Raw genomic sequence first — 21429 nt, forward strand, 5'->3', positions numbered from 1 at the left:
GCTAAATTGTATTCTATTATGTGGACATAGCATAATTTGTTCATTCTTTCTCCAGTTGAGGACTGCTTGGGTTGTTTTTAGCTTTGACCTATTATAAAGTAAGTTGCTACAAAATGTTATAGGTAAGGCTTTGTCTGGCTATAAATTGGTATTTCTTTTTGGTATATACTTAGGGTTTGTGGTAAGTGTATGTTTGGCTTCATTAGAGCTGTCAACTTGCTTTACAAAGTGGCTCTAACATTTTTCCTTCTCACCAGCAATGTATTGAAAATTTCATTTACTCCATATCTTTGCTAACTTGTGTTATTATCAGTCTTTTTAATTTTAACCATTTCTAGTGAGTGTGTAGTGGTATCTCAGCTGTGCATTTAATTTGCATCTCTCCATTGACTAATGATGTTGAACATTTTTTCATGTACTCATTTGCCATCTATATCTTGATGAGGTGTAATTCCAATTGTTTGCCATTTTTTAAAATTTATTTTTATTATAAACAAATGGGATACATCTTGTTTCTGTTTGTACATGGAGTAACAGCATACCATTTGCGTAATCATTATTTACATAGGGTAATGTATTTGATTCATTCTGTTATTGTTTCCTTCCCCCCTCACCCCTCCCACCTCTATTTTCCCTCTATACAGTCCCTTCTTCCTCCATTCTTGCCCCCCTCCATTATGTGTCATCATCTGCTTATCAGTGAGATCATTCGTCCTTGGTTTTTTTGAGATTGGCTTATCTCACTTAGCATGATATTCTCCAGTTTCATCCATTTGCCTGCAAATGCCATAATTTTATTATTCTTTATAGCTGAGTAATATTCCATTGTGTGTGTGTGTGTGTGTGTGTGTGTGTGTGGTGTGGTGTGTGTGTGTGTGATGTATCACAGATTCTTATCCATTCATCAATTGAAGGACATCTAGATTGTTCCACAATCTGGCTATTTGAAATTGAGCAGCTATGAACATTGATGTGGCTACATCACTGTAGTATGCTGATTTTAAGTCCTTTGGGTATAGGCTGAGGCGTAGGATAGCTGGGTCAAATGGTGGGTCCATTCCAAGTTTTCTAAGGAATCTCCACACTGCTTTCCAGAGTGGCTCCACTAATTTGCAACCCCACCAGCAATGTATGAGTGTACCTTTCTCCCCACATCCTCGCCAACACCTGTTGTTGCTTGTGTTCTTGATAATCGCCATTCTAATTGGGGTGAGATGGAATCTTAGTGTAGTTTTGATTTGCATTTCTCTTATTACTAGAGATGTTGAACATTTTTTCATGTTTGTTGATTGCTTGTAGATCTTCTTCTGTTAAGTGTCTGTTCATATCCTTAGCCCATTTGTTGATTGGGTTATTTGTATTCTTGGTGTAGAGTTTTTTGAGTTCTTTATATATTCTGGAAATTAGTGCTCTATCTGAAGTATGAGTGGCAAAGATTTTCTCCCACTCTGTAGGCACTCTCTTCACATTGCTGATAGTTTCCTTTGCTGAGAGAAAGCTATTTAGTTTGACTCTATCCCAGTTATTGATTCTTGCTTTTATTTCTGGTGCTATGGGAGTCCTGTTAAGGAAGTCTGATCCTAAGCCAACAAGTTGAAGATTTGGACCTACTGTTTCTTCTATAAGATGCAGGGTCTCTGGTCTGATTCCAAGGTCCTTAATCCATTTTGAGTTGAGTTTTGTGGAGGGTGAGAGATAGGGGTTTAGTTTCATTCTGTTGCATATGATTTTCCAGTTTTCGACTGGTGGTTTTTTGATGAAGGGCTGAACTATTTTGCCAAGGCCTTGGAGATCCCAGAGCAACCTTTCCTGGCCATCTTAGGTGGAGCTAAAGTTGCAGATAAGATCCAACTTATCAGTAATCCACCGGACAAAGTCAATGAGATGATTATTGGTTGTGGAATGGCTTTTACCTTCCTTAAGGTGCTCAGCAGCATGGAGATTGGCACTTCTCTGGTTTGATGAAGAGGGATCCAGATTGTGAAAGACCTATGTCCAAAGCTGAGATGAATGGTGTGAAGATTACTTTGCCTGTTGATTTTGTCACTGCTGACAAATTGATGAGAATGTCAAGACTAGCCAAGCCACTGTGGCCTCTGGCATACCTGCTGGCTGGAGGGCTTGGACTGTGGTCCTGAGAGCAGCAAAGAAGTATGTTGAGGCTGTCAGTCAGGCTAATGCAAATTGTATGGAATGAACCTGTGGGTGTTTTTGAATGGAAGCTTTTGCCTGGGGAACCAAAGCACTCATGGACGAGGGGGGAAAGCTACTTCCAGGTGCTGTATAACCATCATAGTGGTGGACACACGGCCACTTGCTGTGCCAAATGGAACACAGAGGATAAAGTCAGCCATGTGAGCACTGGTGGTGGTGTTAGTTGGAGCTTCTGGAAGGTAAAGTCCTTCCCAGGGTGGATGCTCTCAGCAATGTTTAGTACTTTCCTGCCTTTTGGTTCCTGTGCACGGTCCCTGCGTCATAGCATTGGTATTAGCTAACTTCCCCCCACATCAGGGATTCAGCTAGTGGCCAAGAGATGTAGCACCAGGAACCCTTAAACAGTTGCACAGCATCTCAGCTCATCTGTACTGCCCCCTTGGATTTGCCTATATTCTTCAAGATTCCATTTAAATTTCTTAGTGACTAAACCATCGTGCATTCTAGAGTGCATCTATTTATATTTTGCCTGTTAAAACCAAGTGAACTGTATTAGCTTAGTTTTCTTTTTGACATAGCTTGTTTTGATTAACTGTTCCATACTTAGCATGGAAACAAGATGAAATTTCAGTTTTAGGGAGGAAGCAATTGATGATCTATTAAATAATCAATAAAAGTGTCCTTTGAAACTGGAAAAAAATAAATGGGCAAAGGAACTGAATAGGCACTTCACAGAAGAAAAAAAATACAGTAGTCAACAAATATATGAAAAAACTATTCAATATCTCTAGCAATTAGACAAATGCAATTAAAACTACACTGAGATTCATCTCCAATCAGAATGGCAATTTTTAAGAATACAAGTAACAATAAATGTTGGTGAGAATGTGGGGGGAAAGGTGCACTTCTGCATTGTTGGTGGGACTGCAAATTTGTGCAACCACTCTGTAAAGCAGTATGGGAGAAACCTCAGAAAATTGGAATGGAACCACCATTTGACCCAATTATCCACTCCTCATCATATACCCAAAGAACTTAAAATCAGACTACAGTCAGTGTTTATAGCAGCTCAATTCACGATAGCTAAGCAATGGAACCAGCCTAGGTGCCCTTCAACAGATGATTGAATAAAGAAAATGTGGTGTATACACAATGAATGATTACTCAACCATAAATAAGAATGATATTATGGCATTTGTGGGTAAATGGATGGAACTAGAGACTAAGGGAAATAAGCCAGTCCCAAAAAACCAAAGGCTAAATGTTCTCACTGATATGTGGATGTCAACACACAATAGTGGGTGGGAGGGAAGAATAAAAGTTCAGTGGATTAGACAAAGGGGAATGAAGGGAAGATGGAGGGGATGGGAATAGGAAAGACATAGTAGAATGAATCAGACATAACTTTATTATGTTTGGTATGTGAATACACAACCAGTGAAACTCTACATCATGTAAAACCACAAGAATGGGATCCTAATTAGAATAAGTTATCCTCTTTGTATGTATAATTTGTCAAAATACACTCTACTGTCATACTTACCTAAAAAGAACAAAGAAAATAGTTTCTGGAGATAAATATAAACAGAATTTTCAAAGATCAATTATGTTCGGAGTAATGACATTTAAAGGCATTAATTTATAGAAACTTGTAAATACCTAATAAAGAAGATATCGAGGACTGGAGTTATAGCTCAGTGGAGGCACTGGGTTCGATCCTCAGCACCACATAAAATAAATAAATAAAGATATTTTGTCCATCTACAACTAAAAACTTTTTTTTGTAAAAATGTTTAGTGTATGTCATAAAAGCAAAACAAAAAAAAAAGACTTTTATGTTGTTGGCAAAAAGAAGTAAATGACTGGTTTTCATACTTGAAATAGAAAATAGGTTTGCATGTTGATACCTGGTTTTGTGATGAGGAGAAATACTTTTCATTAAGGTATTTATTTTTAATGTATATAGTTTTTTTCCTCCCTTTGATTTTGATCTCTGTAATTTATTCTTTGGAACTACTCAATGCCTATTTAACACATAAGGTCCATGGTAAAATGAAAACAAAAGTTTTTTTAAAAAAAGAAGATTTTAATTTTGATGAAGTCCAGTTTATCTTTTTTAAATAATTCACATTTTTTGGTATGTTATATTTAACAAATCTTTGCCCAACCCAATATTTGTCTGACTTTTATGTTTTCTTCTAGAAATTTTATGGTTTTAGCTTTTACACTTAGGCTTATGATCTCTTTTGAGTTAATTTTTATAGATGGTATGAAGTATCGGTTTTATTTTTTACATATAAGTATCAGTTATTCAGTTTCATTTGATACATTTAGTTACTTTGGCACACTGGTTGAAAATCAGTTGACTATATGTATGTATGTCTATTCTAGATTTTATTCTGTTCTAGTGATCTCTGTGTCTTGTCTTATAGCAATATCACAATGCCTCTATTACTGTATCTTTATACTAACTCCTGAAATCGTAATAGGTTTGGAAATTATAGTTCCAAAATTATTTTGGCTATTTTGAGTTTTTCACATTTTCACATGAATTTATCAAAGTTTTATGACAAAGTCTGATGGGATTTTGATTGATATTGAATCTTTAGATCAATTTTTATTTTATATCCTGCTACTTTGCTGAATTCATTTATGAGTTCTAGAAGTTTACTGGTGGAATTTTTTGGACCTTCTAAATATAGAATCTTGTCATCAGCAAATAGTGATAGTTTGAGTTCTTCTTTTCCTAGTCATATCCCTTTAATTTCTTTCATCTGTCTCATTGCTCTGGTTAGTGTTTCAAGGGCAGTGTTGAATAGAAATGGGGAAAGAGTGCATTCCTGTCTTCTTCCAGTTTTTAAGGGGAATGCTTTCAATTTTTCTTCATTTAGAATGATGTTGGCCATGGGCTTAGCATAGATAGCTTTTACAATGTTGAGGTATGTTCCTACTATCCCCAGTTTTTCTAGTGTTTGGAACATGAAGAGGTGCTGTATTTTGTCAAATGCTTTCTCTGCATCTACTGAGATAATCTTATGATTCTTGTCTTTAGATCTATTCATGTGATGTGTTACATTTATTGATTTCCATATGTTGAACCAACCTTGCATTCCAGTGATGAACCCCACTTGATCATGGTGCATATCTTTTAAATATGTTTTTGTATGTGATTTGCTAGAATTTTATTGAGAATTTTTGTGTCTATGTTCATGGTGGATATTTGTCTGAAATTTTCTTTCCTTGATGTGTCTTTGTCTGGTTTTGGTATGAAGGTGATACTAGCTTCATAGAATGAGTTTGGAAAGGTTCCCTCCTTTTCTATTTCATGGAATAATTTGAGGAGTATTGATGTTAAGTCTTCTTTAAAGGTCTCATAGAACTTGGCTAAGAATCCGTGTAGGCCTGGGCTTCTCTTGGTTGGTAGGCTTGGGCTTCTGTTGGTTGGTAGGCTTCTGATGGTGTCTTCTATTTCATTGTTTGAAATTGATGTGTTTAAATTGTGTATGTCCTCCCACATCAGTTTGGGTAGATCATGTCACTGTTGATGTCTTCAAGTTTTTCTATTTTATTTGAGTATAAATTTTCAAAGTGGTTTCTAATTATCTTCTGTATTTCAGTAGTATCTGTCATGCTATTTCCTTTTTCATCACAAATTTTAGTAATTGTTCTTTCTCTTTCTTAGTGTGGCTAAGGGTTTATCAGTTTTATTTACTTTTCCAAAGAACCAACATTGTATGTTGTCAAGTTTTTGAATTGTTTCTTTTGTTTCAATTTCATTGATTTCACTTCTGATTTTAATTATTTCCTGTCTTCTGCTTTTGGTGTTGATTCGTTCTTTTTCTAGTGCTTTGAGAGGTAATGTTAGGTCATTTACTTGTCAACGATTCTTTTAATGTATGAACACAGTGCAATGAACTTTCCTCTTAGCACTGCCTTCATAGCATCTCAGAGATTTTGATATGTCGTATTGGTGTTCTCATTTACCTGTATTTTTTTTTAAATTTCTTCATCTTTTTTTTTTTTTTTTTGCAGTGCTGGGATTGAACCCAGGGCCTTTTGCTTGTGAGGCAGGCACTCTTACCAACTGAGCTATCTATGTCCTTCACTGACATTTCTTCTACTGTGTTGCCTATGGATTCTGTTGTTGGAACATATCAGTTTGTTTGAGGCACTTTGTTCTCTTGCTTTTTCATGTTGTTTGTGTCTCTTCCCATCTAGTGGTGTAGAGCTGAGTCAATACAAATTCTACCCTGTAGTCTTAAAGTGTCCCTGAAGGCTTCTATTACCTCTCCTGTAGGTCCTGGCTGTTGTCCCAAAATGGCAGCAGCCAGTTGTAACCAAACCTACTGTGACAATGGACGTCCAGGCAACAGTGGGCAGCTAGTGATCTTCTGGCTGTTTTCGGGCGGTTTGCAGGCTAATGATTGGCAGTTGGATATCAGGCAGTGGGCGATGGGTAGGCATAAGGTGGGCAATCGGCAGTCAAGAGGCAGGTAAATGAGAAATGGCTAATTATAGGTGGCAATCAGTGACCGATTTGCACTCAAAAAACAGGCAATATGCTGGCAGACGGTGGGGGAACAAGGTGAATGAATGGGGTAAAAAGCAAGGGATTTGTGGGTAGTGATGACTGCCTTACAGAGAAACAGAGATTCCTCTGCTTGAATCCAGTTATGGAGCAACAAGGAATGCAACCCCCCTCTAGTGCACCATCTTGGATCTGCCTAGATCAATTTGTAAGAATTGATACTGTAACCATATTAAATCTTCAGTCTGTGAGCTTGTTATCTCTTTATTTAAATCTTTAAAGATTTCCCTCAACAATGTTTGAAGTTTTTGGTACATAGGTCTTTTTTTTCCAGGGTATAGGTCTTGGTTTCGTTTGTTTGTTATTTCCACAACCTCAGAGTGCTGGGGACTCGAACCCGGGCCTCCCGCATGAGAGGCAGGCACTCTACGAGATGGGCTATATGGCCTGCACTCCAGGGTATAGGTCTTACACATGCTTTATAAATTTATAAGTAGTTCTATCATCAGTGGTATTTTTAAAATTTTAATTGCTTATTGCCACTAGAACATTAGAAATACAATTGATTTTTGTATTCTGACCTTTTATCCTATGACCTTGCTAAATGCACTAATTCTAATGGCTTTAAAATTTATATACAGTCTTCTTAAGATTAGATTTTTTTAGGATTTTCTGTGTGGATGATCAAATTGTCTATGAATAAAGACAGTTTCATTTCCTTTTTAATTTCTATTTATTTTCTTGCCTTATTGCATAATGCTGAATAGAAATGTTAAGAGCAAATATCCTTGCTTTCTGGTATCTGGGAAAAGCACTCATATTCTCCTTATATACTTCTTTTCAGGTCGAGGAAACTACTTTCTGATCTTACTTTTCTGAGAGCTATTAAACATAAACTGTTTTGAATTTTTTGAGAATTTTTAAAAAAATTAACTGAGATAATCATAGTTTTTGTCAGTTAATGCAGTGCATTACATTAACTTTTTTTTTAAAAAATTGGGTATGGTTTTGGGGAATGAAGTCTCCAACCCCTACATTGATTTTTAAATGTTAAAAATTTTGCATTCCTGTGATAAATGCTACTTTGTTGTGATGATGTAAATTGCTAAATTCAATAGGCAAAGATTTTTTTCTTTTAGTGCCTATGTTTATGAGGGCTATTTATTAGTGATTTCCTTTTCCTATAATGTCATTGGTCTTTATTTCAGGATAATGGTGGCCTTTTAAAATGTATTGGGATATATTCTGTTTTCCAGAAGGGTTTGTGTAGAAGTACCATTATTTCTTCCATAAAACATTAGTTGGAATTCTCCAATGATGCCATCTAGGTCAGGAGTTTTCTTTATGGGAAAACTTCTAACTATGAATTTAATTTCTTTAATAGAAATAGTGCTATTCAGGTAATCTGTCTTCTTGAATGGATTTTGATAGTTTGTATCTTTCAAGGTATTTACATATTTCATCCAAGTTGTCAAATTTGTTATGATAAAGTTGTTTGTAATAATTCCTTATTACCCATTTAACGTATGTAGTATCTATCGGGATGTATACTATTCTGTTCTTATATTGGTCATCTGTTCTTTTACTCATTTCTTTTCTGATCAGACTGGCCAGTGGTTATCAACTTTGTTGATCTTTTCAAAGAACTATCTTGTGGTTTCATGTTTTTTTTTTTTTTTTTTTTTTTTTCTGTTTACTATTTTCATTGTCTTCTCTTTCTTCCTTCTGCCTCTTGGGGTTTAATATGCTATTCTTTTTCTAGTTTCTCAGTGGAAAGTTAGATCCATGATCAGTTTTTTGTCCATGATTTCATTAGTAGTCTGTCCCTTTCTCTCTTCTCCTTCTGGCTCCCCAGTTGTACACATATGTTTGGTATTTCCCCACAGGTCATACATGGTCTGTTCATTTGTTTCTGTCATTTTTACTCACCATGCTTAATTTGAATAGTTTCTCTTGTATCTTCCAGTTTATTGCTCTTTCCTTCTGTAGTATTCTAATCTGTGGTTAATCCTATACAATGTATTTTTAATCCTAACATCGGATTGTTTTCTCTAGATGTTCCATTTGGGTCTTTTTCATATCTTTCATTTCATTCCTCATCTATTCATATTTTCTTCTTAAACCATCTGAGACATTTTAATAGCTGTTGTATTTTACCAGTGCTTAGTGATGTTGGACTTTTTTTCTTTTATATCTGTTGGACATATTTGCATGTCTTGTGAGAATTATCTGTTTAAATTTTTACCCATTTTATAGTTGGGTATTTTCAGGCCTGGATTGTTTGAGTTCCTTATAAATTTTGGAAATTAATCCATTATTAGATATATGGTTTGCATATATTTCTTCTGTTTGTAGGTTATCTTCACTGTGTTATTTACTTTATTCTGCAGAAGCTTTTGAATTTGATATCATTGCCTAGGCTTTTGAGGTCATATCCAAAAATATCATTGCCCAGACCAGTATCATGTAACTTTTTCCCTGTTTAGTCCTAATAGTTTTATGTTTTCAGGTCTTATATTTAAAATTTGATCCATTTTGAGTTGATTTTTACATATGATATGAGATGAAGGTTGGATTTCATTCTTTTGCATGTGAATATATCCAATTTCTTTTGCATCATTTATTGAAGAGATTATTTATCCATTGTGTATTTGTGGCATTTTTGTCAAAAATCTTTAGACCATAGATGTGTGGATTTATTTCTGGTCTATTGTGTTACATTGGTGTTTGCATGTTTTTATACCATTATTATGCTCTTTTGATTCCTATAACTTTTTAATAGTTTCTTTAATCAGGAAGCATGAGCTCCTTGCCTGACTCTGGTATCCAGGTAATGCTGGCCTTGTAAAATAGGTTTAGAAGTTTTCCCTTCTCTTTAGTTTTTTAGAAGATTTTGAGGATTGCTATTAGTTCTACTTTAAATGTTTGGTAGAAAGCAGCCATGAAGCTGTTGGGTTGTGGGCTTTTCTTGTTGAGTGACTTTTTAATTAACTGATTCAGTCTTCTTACTTATTATTTGTAGCGGGTTCTGCCATGTCCATGGTGGGTGAGGGAAAGGGTTTCTGTTGGAGGAAGGTGCCAGCTGTAGATAAATCACTGAGAAACTTATTCAATAGAATAAACACAGGAGACATCTTTTTAAACCGAAGAGGTGTGACGGATTGAGCCATGCTAAGATCTGGCTTCCAACAAGATGGAAGAGCCCACCTACCCTTTATTTATAGTAAAGGGAAACCTGGAGGGGCTTCTTCTGTGAGGAACAGGATGAGGTAGAGTTAAGGAAGCCATTTGCATTAGCAAGTTATCCCAGTAGAATTAGCATTTCCTTAGGCTGTGAGCCACTGGGCAGAGACACATACCCCAGGCTATCTGAAATAGTCTCCCATGACTGCCAGTTCCTGGGAGTCAGACTTCTGTGTCCCGTGGCTTAGCCACCTGATTCTGCTAGTCATGGATGGCTTCCCAGAATTACTAGTCCATTCAGATTTTCTGTTTCTTCCTAATTCAGTCTTGGTAGGTTGTGTATACCTGGGAATTTATCCATTTTTAATTACTATGTCTCCCTGATGAATTGACCCGTTGTCATTATCTAATCACCTTCTTTTTCTTATTTTTAACTTGACATATATTTTATCTAAATATAATTACTGCTGCAGTTTTTTGGTTCCCAGGTATGTCTTTTTCCATTCTTTCACTTTCAATCTCTGTGTGTTTTTAAAGGTGATGTTTTATGTAGGCAGCATGTAATTGGATCTTTTTATTTTATTTATTTATTTTTTTATTGCAAACAAACGGGATACATGTTGTTTCTCTGTTCGTACATGGCATAAAGGCATACCATTTGTGTAATCATAAATTTACATAGAGTAATGGTGTTGATTCATTCTGTTATTTTTTTCCCTTCCCCCCACCCCTCCCACCCCTCTTTTCCCTCTATACAGTCCTTCCTTCCTCCATTCTTGCCCCCCCTCCCTAACCCTAACTCTAACCCTAACACTTACCCCTCCCTCCCCCCATTATGTGTCATCATCCACTTATTATCGATATCATTTGTCCTTTGGTTTTTTGAGATTGGCTTATCTCACTTAGCATGATATTCTCCAATTTCATCCATTTGCCTGCAAATGCCATAATTTTATCATTCTTTATGGCTGAGTATTATTCCATTGTATATATATACCACAGTTTCTTTATCCATTCATCAATTGAAGGATATCTAGGTTGGTTCCACAATCTGGCTATTGTGAATTGAGCAGCTATGAACATTGATGTGGCTGTATCTCTGTAGTATGCTGATTTTAAGTCCTTTGGGTATAGGCCAAGGAGTGGGATAGCTGGGTCAAATGGTGGTTCCATTCCAAGTTTTCTAAGGAATCTCCACACTGCTTTCTAGAGTGGCTCCACTAATTTGCAGCCCCACCAGCAATGTATGAGTGTACCTTTCTCCCCACATCCTCGCCAACACCTGTTGTTGCTTGTATTCTTGATAATTGCCATTCTAATTGGGATGAGATGGAATCTTAGGGTGGTTTTGATTTGCATTTCTCTTATTACTAGAGATGTTGAACATTTTTCCATGTTTGTTGATTGCTTGTCGATCTTCTTCTGTGAAGTGTCTGTTCATTTCCTTAGCCCATTTGTTGATTGGGTTATTTGTATTCATGGTGTAAAGTTTTTTGGGTTCTTTATAGATTCTGGAGATTAGTGCTCTATCTGAAGTATGATTGGCAAAGATTTTCTCCCACTCTGTAGGCTCTTTCTTCCCATTGCTGATAGTTTCCATTGCTGAGAGAAAGCTTTTTAGTTTGAATCTATCCCAGTTATTGATTCTTGCTTTTATTTCTTGTGCTATGGGAGTCCTGTTGAGGAAGTCTGGTCCTAGGCCGACATGTTGAAGATCTGGACCTACTGTTTCTTCTATAAGATGCAGGGTCTCTGGTCTGATTCCAAGGTCCTTAATCCATTTTGAGTTTAGTTTTGTGCATGGTGAGAGATATGGGTTTAGTTTCATTCTGTTGCATATGGATTTCCAATTCTCCCAGCACCATTTGTTGAAGAGACTATCTTTTCTCCATTGCATATTTTTAGCCCCTTTGTCTAGTATGAGAAAATTGTATTTATTTGGGTTTGTGTCCGTGTCCTCTATTCTATACCATTATTTACCTTTCTATTTTGGTACCAATACCATGCCGTTTTTGTTACTATTACTTTGTAGTAGAGTTGAAGATCTGGTATTGCAATACCCCCTGTTTCACTCTTCCTGCTAAGGTACATCATTGGGATTTTAATTGAAATTGCATTGAATCTGTATAGCACTTTAGGTAGTATGGCCATTTTGACAATATTAATTCTTGCTATACAAGAACAGGGAGATCTTTCCATCTTCTAAGGTTTTCTTCAATTTCTTTCTTTAGTGTACTGTAGTTCTCATTGTAGAGGTCTTTTACCTCTTTTGTGAGATTGATTCCCAAGTATTTTATTTTTTTTGAGGCTATTGTGAATGGGGTAGTTTTCCTAATTATTCTTTCCAAAGATTCATCACTTACGTATAAAAATGCATTAGATTGATGTGCATTGATCTTATATCCCTCTACTTTACTGAATTCACTTATGAGTTCTAAAAGTTTTCTGGTGGAATTTCCTGGTTCCTCTAAGTATATAATCATATCATCAGCAAATAGGGATAGTTTGAGTTCTTCTTTTCCTATTCGTATCCCTTTAATTTCTTTGATGTAATTACTCTGGCTAGAGTTTCCAGGACGATATTGAATAGAAATGGTGAAAGAGGGCCTGCCTTGTTCTAGTTTTTAGGGGGAATGCTTTCAGTTTTTCACCATTTAGAATTATATTAGCCATGGGCTTAGCATAAATGGCCTTTACAATGTTAAGGAATGTTCCCACTATCCCTGTTTTTTCTAGTGTTTTGAGCATGAAGGGATGCTGTATTTTATCAAATGCTTTTTCTGCATCTATTGAAATAATCATGTGATTCTTGACTTTAAGTCTATTAATATGGTGAATTACGTTTATTGATTTCCTGATGTTGAACCAACCTTGCATCCCTGGGATGAAACCCACTTGATCATGGTGCACTATCTTTTTAATATGTTTTGGTATGCGATTTGCTAAAATTTTGTTGAGAATTTTTGCGTCGATGTTCATTAAGGATATTGGTCTGAAATTTTCTTTCCTCAATGTGTCTCTGTCTGGTTTAGGTATCAGTGTGATATTGGCTTCATAGAATGAGTTTGGGAGGGTTCCCTCCTCTTCTATTTTATGGAATACTTTGAGAAGTATCGGAATGAGCTCTTCTTTAAAGTTTTGTAGTACTCGGCTGAGAACCCATCTGGTCCCGGACTTTTCTTCGTTGGTAGGCTTTTGATGACTTCTTCTATTTCATTACTTGAAATTGGTCTATTTAAATTGTGTATGTCCTCCTCGTTCAGTTTAGGCAATTCATATGTCTCTAGAAACCTGTTGATGTCTTCGAAATTTTCTATTTTGTTGGAGTATAGATTTTCAAAATAGCTTCTAATTATGTTTTGTATTTCAATCATGTCTGTTGTGCTATTTCCTTGTTCATTCCGAATTTTAGTGATTTGGGTTTTCTCTCGTCTTCTCTTTGTTAGTGTGACTAAAGGTTTATCAATTTTGTTTATTTTTTCGAAGAACCAACTATTTATTTTGTCAATTTTTTGTATTGTTTCTTTTGTTTCAATTTTGTTGATTTCAGCTCTGAGTTTAGCTATTTCCTGTCTTCTACTACTTTTGGTGCTGGTCTGTTCTTCTTGTTCTAGGGCTTTGAGCTGTAGTGTTAGGTCGTTTCTTTGTTGAGTTTTACTTCTTTTATTAAATGCGTTCCATGAAATAAACTTTCCTCTAAGTACTGCTTTCATAGTGTCCCAAAGATTTTGATATGATGTTTCTTTGGTCTCATTTACCTCTAAGAATTTTTTAATTTCCTTCCTAATATCTTCTGTTATCCATTCATCATGTAATAGCATATTGTTTAATCTCCAGGTGTTGGAGTAGTTTCTGTTTTTTACTCTTTCATTTATTTCTAACTTCAATCTATTATGATCTGATAGAATACAAGGTAGTGTCTCTATCTTCTTGTATTTCATAACATTAGCTTTGTGGCATAATGTATGGTCTGTTTTAGAGAAGGATCCTTGTGCTGCTGAGAAGAAAGTGTATTTGCTCTTGGTTGGATGGTATACTCTATAAATGTCCTTTAAGTCTAAATTATTGATTGAGTTATTGAGATCTATGGTTTCTTTGTTCAATTTTTGTTTGGACGATCTGTCCAGTGGTGAGAGAGGCGTGTTAAAATCACCTAGTATTATTGTGTTATGGTCTATTTGGTTTCTGAAATTGAGAAGGATTTGTTTGACATACATGGATGAGCCACTGTTTGGGGCATAGATGTTTATGATTGTTATATCTTGCTGATTTGTGCTTCCCTTAAGCAGTATGAAATGTCCTTCTTTATCCCTTCTGACTAACTTTGTCTTGATGTCCACATTATCTGAAATGAGGATGGATACTCCAGCTTTTTTGCTGAGTCCACGTGCATGGTATGTTTTCCCCATTCTTTCACCTTTAGTCTATGGGTATCTTTTTCTATGAGGTGAGTCTCTTGCAGGCAACATATTGTTGGATCTTTCTTTTTAATCCAATCTGCCAGTCTGTGTCTTTTGATTGATGAATTCAGGCCATTAACATTCAGGGTTATTATTGAGATATGATTTGTATTCCTGGTCATTTGGTTCATTTATTTTATTTTATTTGTTTATTCATTTATTTGGCACACCTTGGTTCCTCCTTTATTTGATAATTCCTTTAGGATAATTCCTCCCTTTGCTGATTTGCTTCTTTGTTTTTCATCTCTTCCTCATGGAATATATTGCTGAGAATGTTCTGTAATGCTGGCTTTCTTTTTGTAAATTCTTTTAGCTTTTGTTTATCATGGAAGGATTTTATTTCATCGTCAAATCTGAAAGTAAGTTTTGCTGGGTATAAGATTCTTGGTTGGCATCCATTTTCTTTCAGGGGTTGAAAAATGTTGTTCCAGGCCCTTCTAGCTTTTAGGGTCTGGATTGAAAAATCTGCTAATGTCCGTATTGATTTCTCCCTGAATGTAATTTGGTTCTTTTCTCTCACAGCCTTTAAAATTCTGTCTTTATTTTGTATGTTAGGTATTTTCATTATAATATGCCTTGGTGTGGGTCTGTTGTAATTTTGTGTATTTGGAGTCCTGTAAGCCTCTGGAACTTGATCTTCCATTTCATTCTTCAGATTTGGGAAATTTTTTGATATTATTTCATTGAATAGATTGTTCATTCCTTTGGTTTGTTTCTCTAAGCCTTCCTCAATCCCAATAATTCTTAAATTTGGCCTTTTCATGGTATCCCATATTTCTTGTAGATTCTGTTCATGATTTCTTACCATCTTCTCTGTTTGTTCAACTTTGTTTTCAAAGTTAAATATTTTGTCTTCAATGTCTGAGGTTCTGCCTTCCAGGTGTTCTATCCTATTGGTTATGCTTTCTATGGAGTTCTTAATTTGGTTTATTGTTTCCTTCATTTCAAGGATTTCTGTTTGTTTTTTTTTTCAATATCTCTAATTCTTTATTGAAATTATCTTTTGCTTCCTGTATTTGCTCTTTTAACTGTTGATTGGTGCGATCATTCAGTGCCTGCATTTGCTCTTTCATCTCATCATTCAGTGCGTGCATTTGCTCTTTCATCTCATCGTTTGCTTCCCTGATCATTTTAATTATGTACATTCTGAACTCCTTTTCTGTCATTTCTTCTGCCGTGCTGTTATTGGGTTTTATTGATGTAACATCTAGATTTGTTTGGGGCATTTTCTTCCCTTGTTTTGTCATATTGTTCAGGTATCAGTGGACCGCTGAGATATTGCAGATTTCCTCTATTGACTTATAATGTCCCTGAAGATTTCTAGTATATCCCCTCTTAGCCTTCAGTGGGCTGAAGTCTTTTAGGAAGTTGATAGTGCGGTGCTCCACAAGGAAGCTGCCTCTCTAGGAGTGGTGGCCTTCAGGTGGGGTGTATTCCCTGCTAGTGGAAAAGAGGTGCCTCCACTTGTTGACCAATGGTCATCCAAAGGGGAACTAGGCTGCAGGCTGAGGCAAGGCCTTTTTGGGCCTGTGTCTCTGTTTTTACCGTCCTTGTGGGAAAACCTCACCCGGCAGGGAAGACTCACCCGGTGGGGAGGTCTCGTTGGTCAGTTCCCCTCCTAGAGGTTCCCCTCAATCTACAACTACTGCCTGGGCTGGGCTGCCTTGCTCTGCAACGTTCCCAGGGACCCGGCCCTACCTCCTGGGCCTGGGAGCCTCACCTTTCGCAGACGAGTCTCCTTAGGCTGCCTCTCCTCAGAGAATCTGCCTTCAGTCCTGGAACCTTCGCTTCGCCCCTAAGCGTGTCTCTGTGCGGCTCTTCCACCAAGAAGCCTCCTAAGTCCTGGGACCCTGCTCTGCACCTAATCACCTGGCTATGCAGCCCCTCCTCTGAGCAGCCACCTGGAGCCCTGTACAATCACTCCGAGTCCCAGCGACCTGCCGCACACCTCTTCCTCCAGACAGCCGCCTGGTGTTTCGGTACAGTCACTAGGTGTCCAAGCAACTCACTGCGTACCTCCTCCTCCCACCATCCGCCCGTAGCCCTGGGCAGTCACTCGGAGTCCAAGTGACCCGCCCCGTTTCTCCTCCTCCTCCGGGCAGCCCCCTGGTGTTCAGGAGCGGTTGCTTTGAGTCCAAACAACTCACCACTTGCCTCCTCCTCTGAGCAGCCGCCTGGAGTTCTGATGCAGTCACTGTGAGTCCAAGTGACCCGCCGTGCTTCTCCTCCTCCTCCGGGCAGCCCCCCCCCCCCCCGGTGTTCAGAAGTGGTCTCTCTGAGTCCAAACAGCTCACCGCGCAGCTCCTCCTCTGGCAACCGCCTGTAGCTCTGGTGCAGTCGCTCCGAGTCCAAGTGGCCGCGCTCCTCCTCCTCCTCCTTCGGGCAGGCCCCGGTGTTCAGGATTGGTCACTCTGAGTCCAAACAGCTCTCCTCACAGCTCCTCCTCTGGGCCGCCACCCAGAGCCCCAGTGGTTGCTCCGAGTCCAAGCGCTGTGCTGAGCGGCTTCCTCTACGATGCTCCCAGTTGTCCGAGTTCACTGCTCCAGTGGGGGGAGTGGTGTCTCGCCGGGCAGCTCTACTTTACAAAGTTCCCTGTGTTCCGGGACTACCGCCCCATCTGGGACACCTCCCCAACGGGAGAGACTCACCCGGCTGCTTTGACTTGGTCCCAAGTCTCTCAATATCTCCTCTTTTGAATCCTGAGTCCTGGAGCAACATGAAATGCAGCTACCCTCTAGTCTGCCATCTTGAAAACCCCTGGATCTTTTTATTTTTTAAATCAGCTGTTCTGTCAATTAGAGAATTTAACCCCTTTATGTTTAATGTAATAATTGGTAGGTAAGGACTTACTACTGTCATTTTGTTAGTTTTGTAGGCCCTTTGTTCCTTTTTTTTTTTTTTTTTTGCTGTCTTCCTTTTGTTAGATGATACTTTTTTTCCTAGTGGCATATTTGGATTCCTTACTTTTTACCATTTTTGTATCATAGGTTTTTAGGTTTCTGCTTTGTGGTTATCATGAGGCTTACTGAAAACAGGCTATTTTAAGCTGATAACAACTTGGATTATGTAAAACAAATCTATACTCCACTCCCAATATTATGTTTTTGATGTCACAATTTACTTGTTTTTATATTGTATATCCCTTAATAAATTATTTTAACTGTTATTATTTTTAATAGTTTTGTCCTTTTGCTTTTTGTCCTTTTGGCTAAGATCATATATAATGGTTTTATCTTTTAACCATCATATTAAAGATATGATTAAACAAAATCAGTACAGTAACAGTGTTCTGAATTTTTGTACTTACTTTTTTACGAGTTAGTTTTATACTTCGGTAATAGTTTCTGTGTAACTCATTAGTACTGTTTTCTTTCAGCTTGAAAAACACCTAGACCACCTAGGTTTCTGTAAGTACACTCTATGATGTTTGTACAGCACTGAAGTTGCCAAATGACATATTTTTCAGACTGTATTTCCATCTTTGAGCAACACATGACCATTTACTATTTTGAATTCTTTGTCAGGTAGTTTGTATACCTCCATCTCTTGGGGTCTGTTTTATTGTTTTTTTTTTTTTTTTTTTTTTAATTTTTAGTTGTAGGTGGACCTAATACCTTTATTTTGTTTTATTTTTATGTGGTACTGAGGAACAAACCCAGGGCCTCACATGTGTTAGGTGAGTGCTCTACCACTGAGCCACAACCCCAGCCCTAGGGTCTGTTACTAATGTTTTATTTTATTGATTTTGTGGTGATGTTTTCCTGATTATTCTTGATCCTTATGTCCGTATGTTGGTCTGCACATTTGAAGAAGCAGAGACTTATTCCAATCTTTGTGTACTGGCGTTTTCTGGGGAAACCATTTACCAGGTACCCCATCCAGAGATCTTGGACAGGCCATTCGTCATGGTCCATAGCTGAGCTTGCTGATGGAGTCTTTAGGCTGACTGGTCTGATGCTGAGTCTTTGAAGTTGGGCCTGGAACCAGAATCTACAGACATCAACCCACTGAATGAGTTCTCAGGGATGGCCTGGAACCTGGGTTTACAAGGGTAGGCCTGGAATCAATATCTATGGTGGACTGGCCTGAAGCTTAGGTCTAAGTGGCTGATCTGGGGCTAGAGTAGTCTTTGAGACTGAGTCTGCAGAAGACAGCCACGTGGTAAGATGGGCCTGGTGCTTGGTCCTACAGGAATAAACCTAGAGTCTGGGTCTGCAGTGCCTGGATTGGTGCTGGGCAGTTTTAGAGCCTGGATATATGCAGAAGTAAGCATATATATATATATATAAGGCCATGAGGCCTGACTTGCGTCCTGGCGTTGCAAGGGCTGACCTAGAGCCTAGGTCCACAGAAGTGATCCTGGAGTCTAGCGTTGAAGGGACTGGTCCAGCACTAGGGTATGTTGGGATGGGCCTGGATCCTGGGTCTTTTGAACCAGGGAAATACCAGGGCTAGCCTAATGAGTGGAATTACAGGCCCTGGCCTAGACCTGGGTAGTTGGACTGTGCTTGGAGCCTGAGTCTTCCCTCTTAAACCATAGTCATGGAAATTCAAATGTAAGCTTCATTCTAAGTGTAAGCTGAAGGAAAGGACATACCAGCAAATAGACTTCTCCTAAGCATTTAGTGGCTGAGACCTAATTAGCAAGTAGGCTTCCCTAGCCCTGCCCTTGACCAACCAAGCAGGTGGTGAAGGCCTTGTCTAGCTGTTGTAGTCCATTTTTTGTTGCTATAACCTAATACCACAGGCTGGATAATTGATAAAGAGGTTTATGCTCATGGTATCAGCATCTGCTTGACATCTGGTGAAGGCCTTCTGCTGGGTCTAACATGTTGTCGGGGTATCACATGGTGAGACAGAGTAAGTTTGTTTACTCTTCTTATAAAGCCATTAATGCTGTCATGGAGACCCTGCCTCAGGACCTCATTTAATTCTAGTTATTTCCCAAAGACCTCGCCTCTAAATACCATTAATATTGACTTTGGGGATTAAATTTCAACATGAGTTTTGCAGGGGGCAACCATCCTAGACCATATGAATTGTTAAGCTTCATTTTACCTAGCATTCTGTTTACAGTAAGTTAATCCTGGGAATAAAGATTGCATTGGCAAATTTTTATACTACTGTCAGTGCTTGTGAGGATGTGAGAGGATGGACAGTTTTTACATCACTGGTAGGATTGAATTTTTATACCACTCTTCTGGAAAGTAATTTGGCAGAATATTAAAAGGGCCTTTAAAATGTTCATTCTCTTTGGTCTAGTTTTCATATTTATAGAAGTCTATCTTAAAGAATTAGGAAAGTGAACATTAATTTATATTCAGAGCTCCTACCTGCTATGTTACTTACAATAGGGGAAAGTTGGAAAGAATCTGAATGTCTTATTAAGAAGAATGATAAATCATGTCAGTTATATATCTATATGATGGAATATTTTGCAGCACACTTTCAAATGCTTAATGTCATGGGAAAATGTTCATGAAACAATGTTGAGTGAAAAAAATCAGAGTACAATATTTCATATGCAATATGATCATCTATTTAAAAAGGAAAAAAACTGTATAAACATTTATATATGGTAAAAAGGCCAGATGTAAATACAACAAATTATCATCAGTGGTGGGATTCTGGATGATTTGTGTTTTCTTTTTTTAAATATGTCGGTATTGTTTCAAATTTTCTGCAGTGAGTCTATATGCCTTCTATAATCAGAAAAAAAAACAGTAAATGTAAAAATGTCTCTGCATACTCTATAGTGTATGTTATTTTTCACAATTGGTAGGCAAAAAGTAGTTTATGTTAGGGTTGAATTTGCCAGTTATCATAATGTGCAAATGGATTTTGAATTCTCCAGCTTTTCACATTGTGTAGTGAGCATGGCCGCTGTTGCCAACTCTGGCATATGAGCTCCAGCACGGCCCATCTGCTGCTCAAGCTTGGCTTGGCTGACACAGATTTATTTCATTTCATTCCTTAATTTGGCAACATTTTCTCTTTTCTCATTATCATAGCTAGGATTCAGTACCAGTGTAGTGTTACTCATTTTGCTTACCAGTTTGTTGTTTTTTTTCCATTTTGTAAAGACGAAGAAGCCAACAATGGACTTCTGTCTTCTGAAAATGCAGTGCTTGTCCTTAGGGATCTTGGGCATGTATTGCTAAATTGCCCTCTGTTCTGATGCTTGCAAGCCATTTCATTTGTTTTGATAAGTAGAAAATTTTATGGTGTATTTTTCAAAAAGCTTAGTGTTCCTCTCTTCCTTCCCCCACCTCAGAAGATTTGGAAATGATTCCAAATAGAAATTATAAACATTAGCCTTAAGCTAAGCTCTCTCCATCTGGTATTTGATGCATTTTTAAACTGCAGGCTTACATTATTTGTTCAGTCTTCATCAATACTGCAAAAGCACATGGAGTGAAACTGAACTCTGCCCCAAGCACCCTACGCAAAGAAAGGATTTTCCTCTGAATTGGTATTTCAGAGAGCACTGGGATAGTCAGCCAGATTGCTAGGAATTTGTTCAGTTGAAACTTTAGAACTATTAGACTCATCTTAGAGATTTCTCAAATGCATTTGTTAGGATAAGATGGCCATTGCTTGAGAATCCTCCTGACCTGCCACTTTTTTTGAAGAGACATTCTTTGTAAGACTTTGTTCTGCTTTTCTCTCTAGGTTACCCGGAAGAAACTTATCCAATTTATGACCTTTCAGACTGTATCAAGCATAGACAAGAAACAATCTTGGTGGATTACCCTGATCCAAAAGAGCCCTCTGCTGAAGAAATAGCTGAAAGAATAGGAATGATGGAAGAGGAAGAATCAGACCACTTGGGTTGGGAAGGTCTGTCCACTGACCCAAGAGCCCAGGAGGATAATTCTGTTACCTTGTGTGACCCAAAGCCTGAAACATGCTCCTGCTGTTTTCATGAAGAAGATCCCGCTGTCTTGGCAGAGAATGCTGGATTCAGTGCAGATAGCTACAGTGAGCAAGAGGAAACCACCAAAGATGACTCTCCTCAAGACTTTAGAGATGAAGGGCTGGTCATCGATGCTGATAAAACATTTACAAGTGGTGTCTTGAGGAAGCGTAACCCCCAGGGTTTAG

At 37.8% G+C, this 21429-nt stretch overlaps 1 protein-coding gene across 1 annotated transcript in view; it reads left to right on the forward strand.

Moving 5' to 3' along the window:
- Positions 1 to 21429, forward strand: part of RIC3 (RIC3 acetylcholine receptor chaperone) — a 64467-nt gene that overhangs the window by 41320 nt on the left and 1718 nt on the right. The window contains 1 exon segment of the mRNA XM_079105772.1: positions 20998 to 21429. Within this exon segment, the coding sequence (XP_078961898.1) occupies positions 20998 to 21429 (432 nt within the window).

Source organism: Sciurus vulgaris (assembly GCF_902686455.1).
Source record: "Sciurus vulgaris genome assembly, chromosome: 11".
Classification (NCBI taxonomy): Eukaryota; Metazoa; Chordata; class Mammalia; order Rodentia; family Sciuridae; genus Sciurus; species Sciurus vulgaris.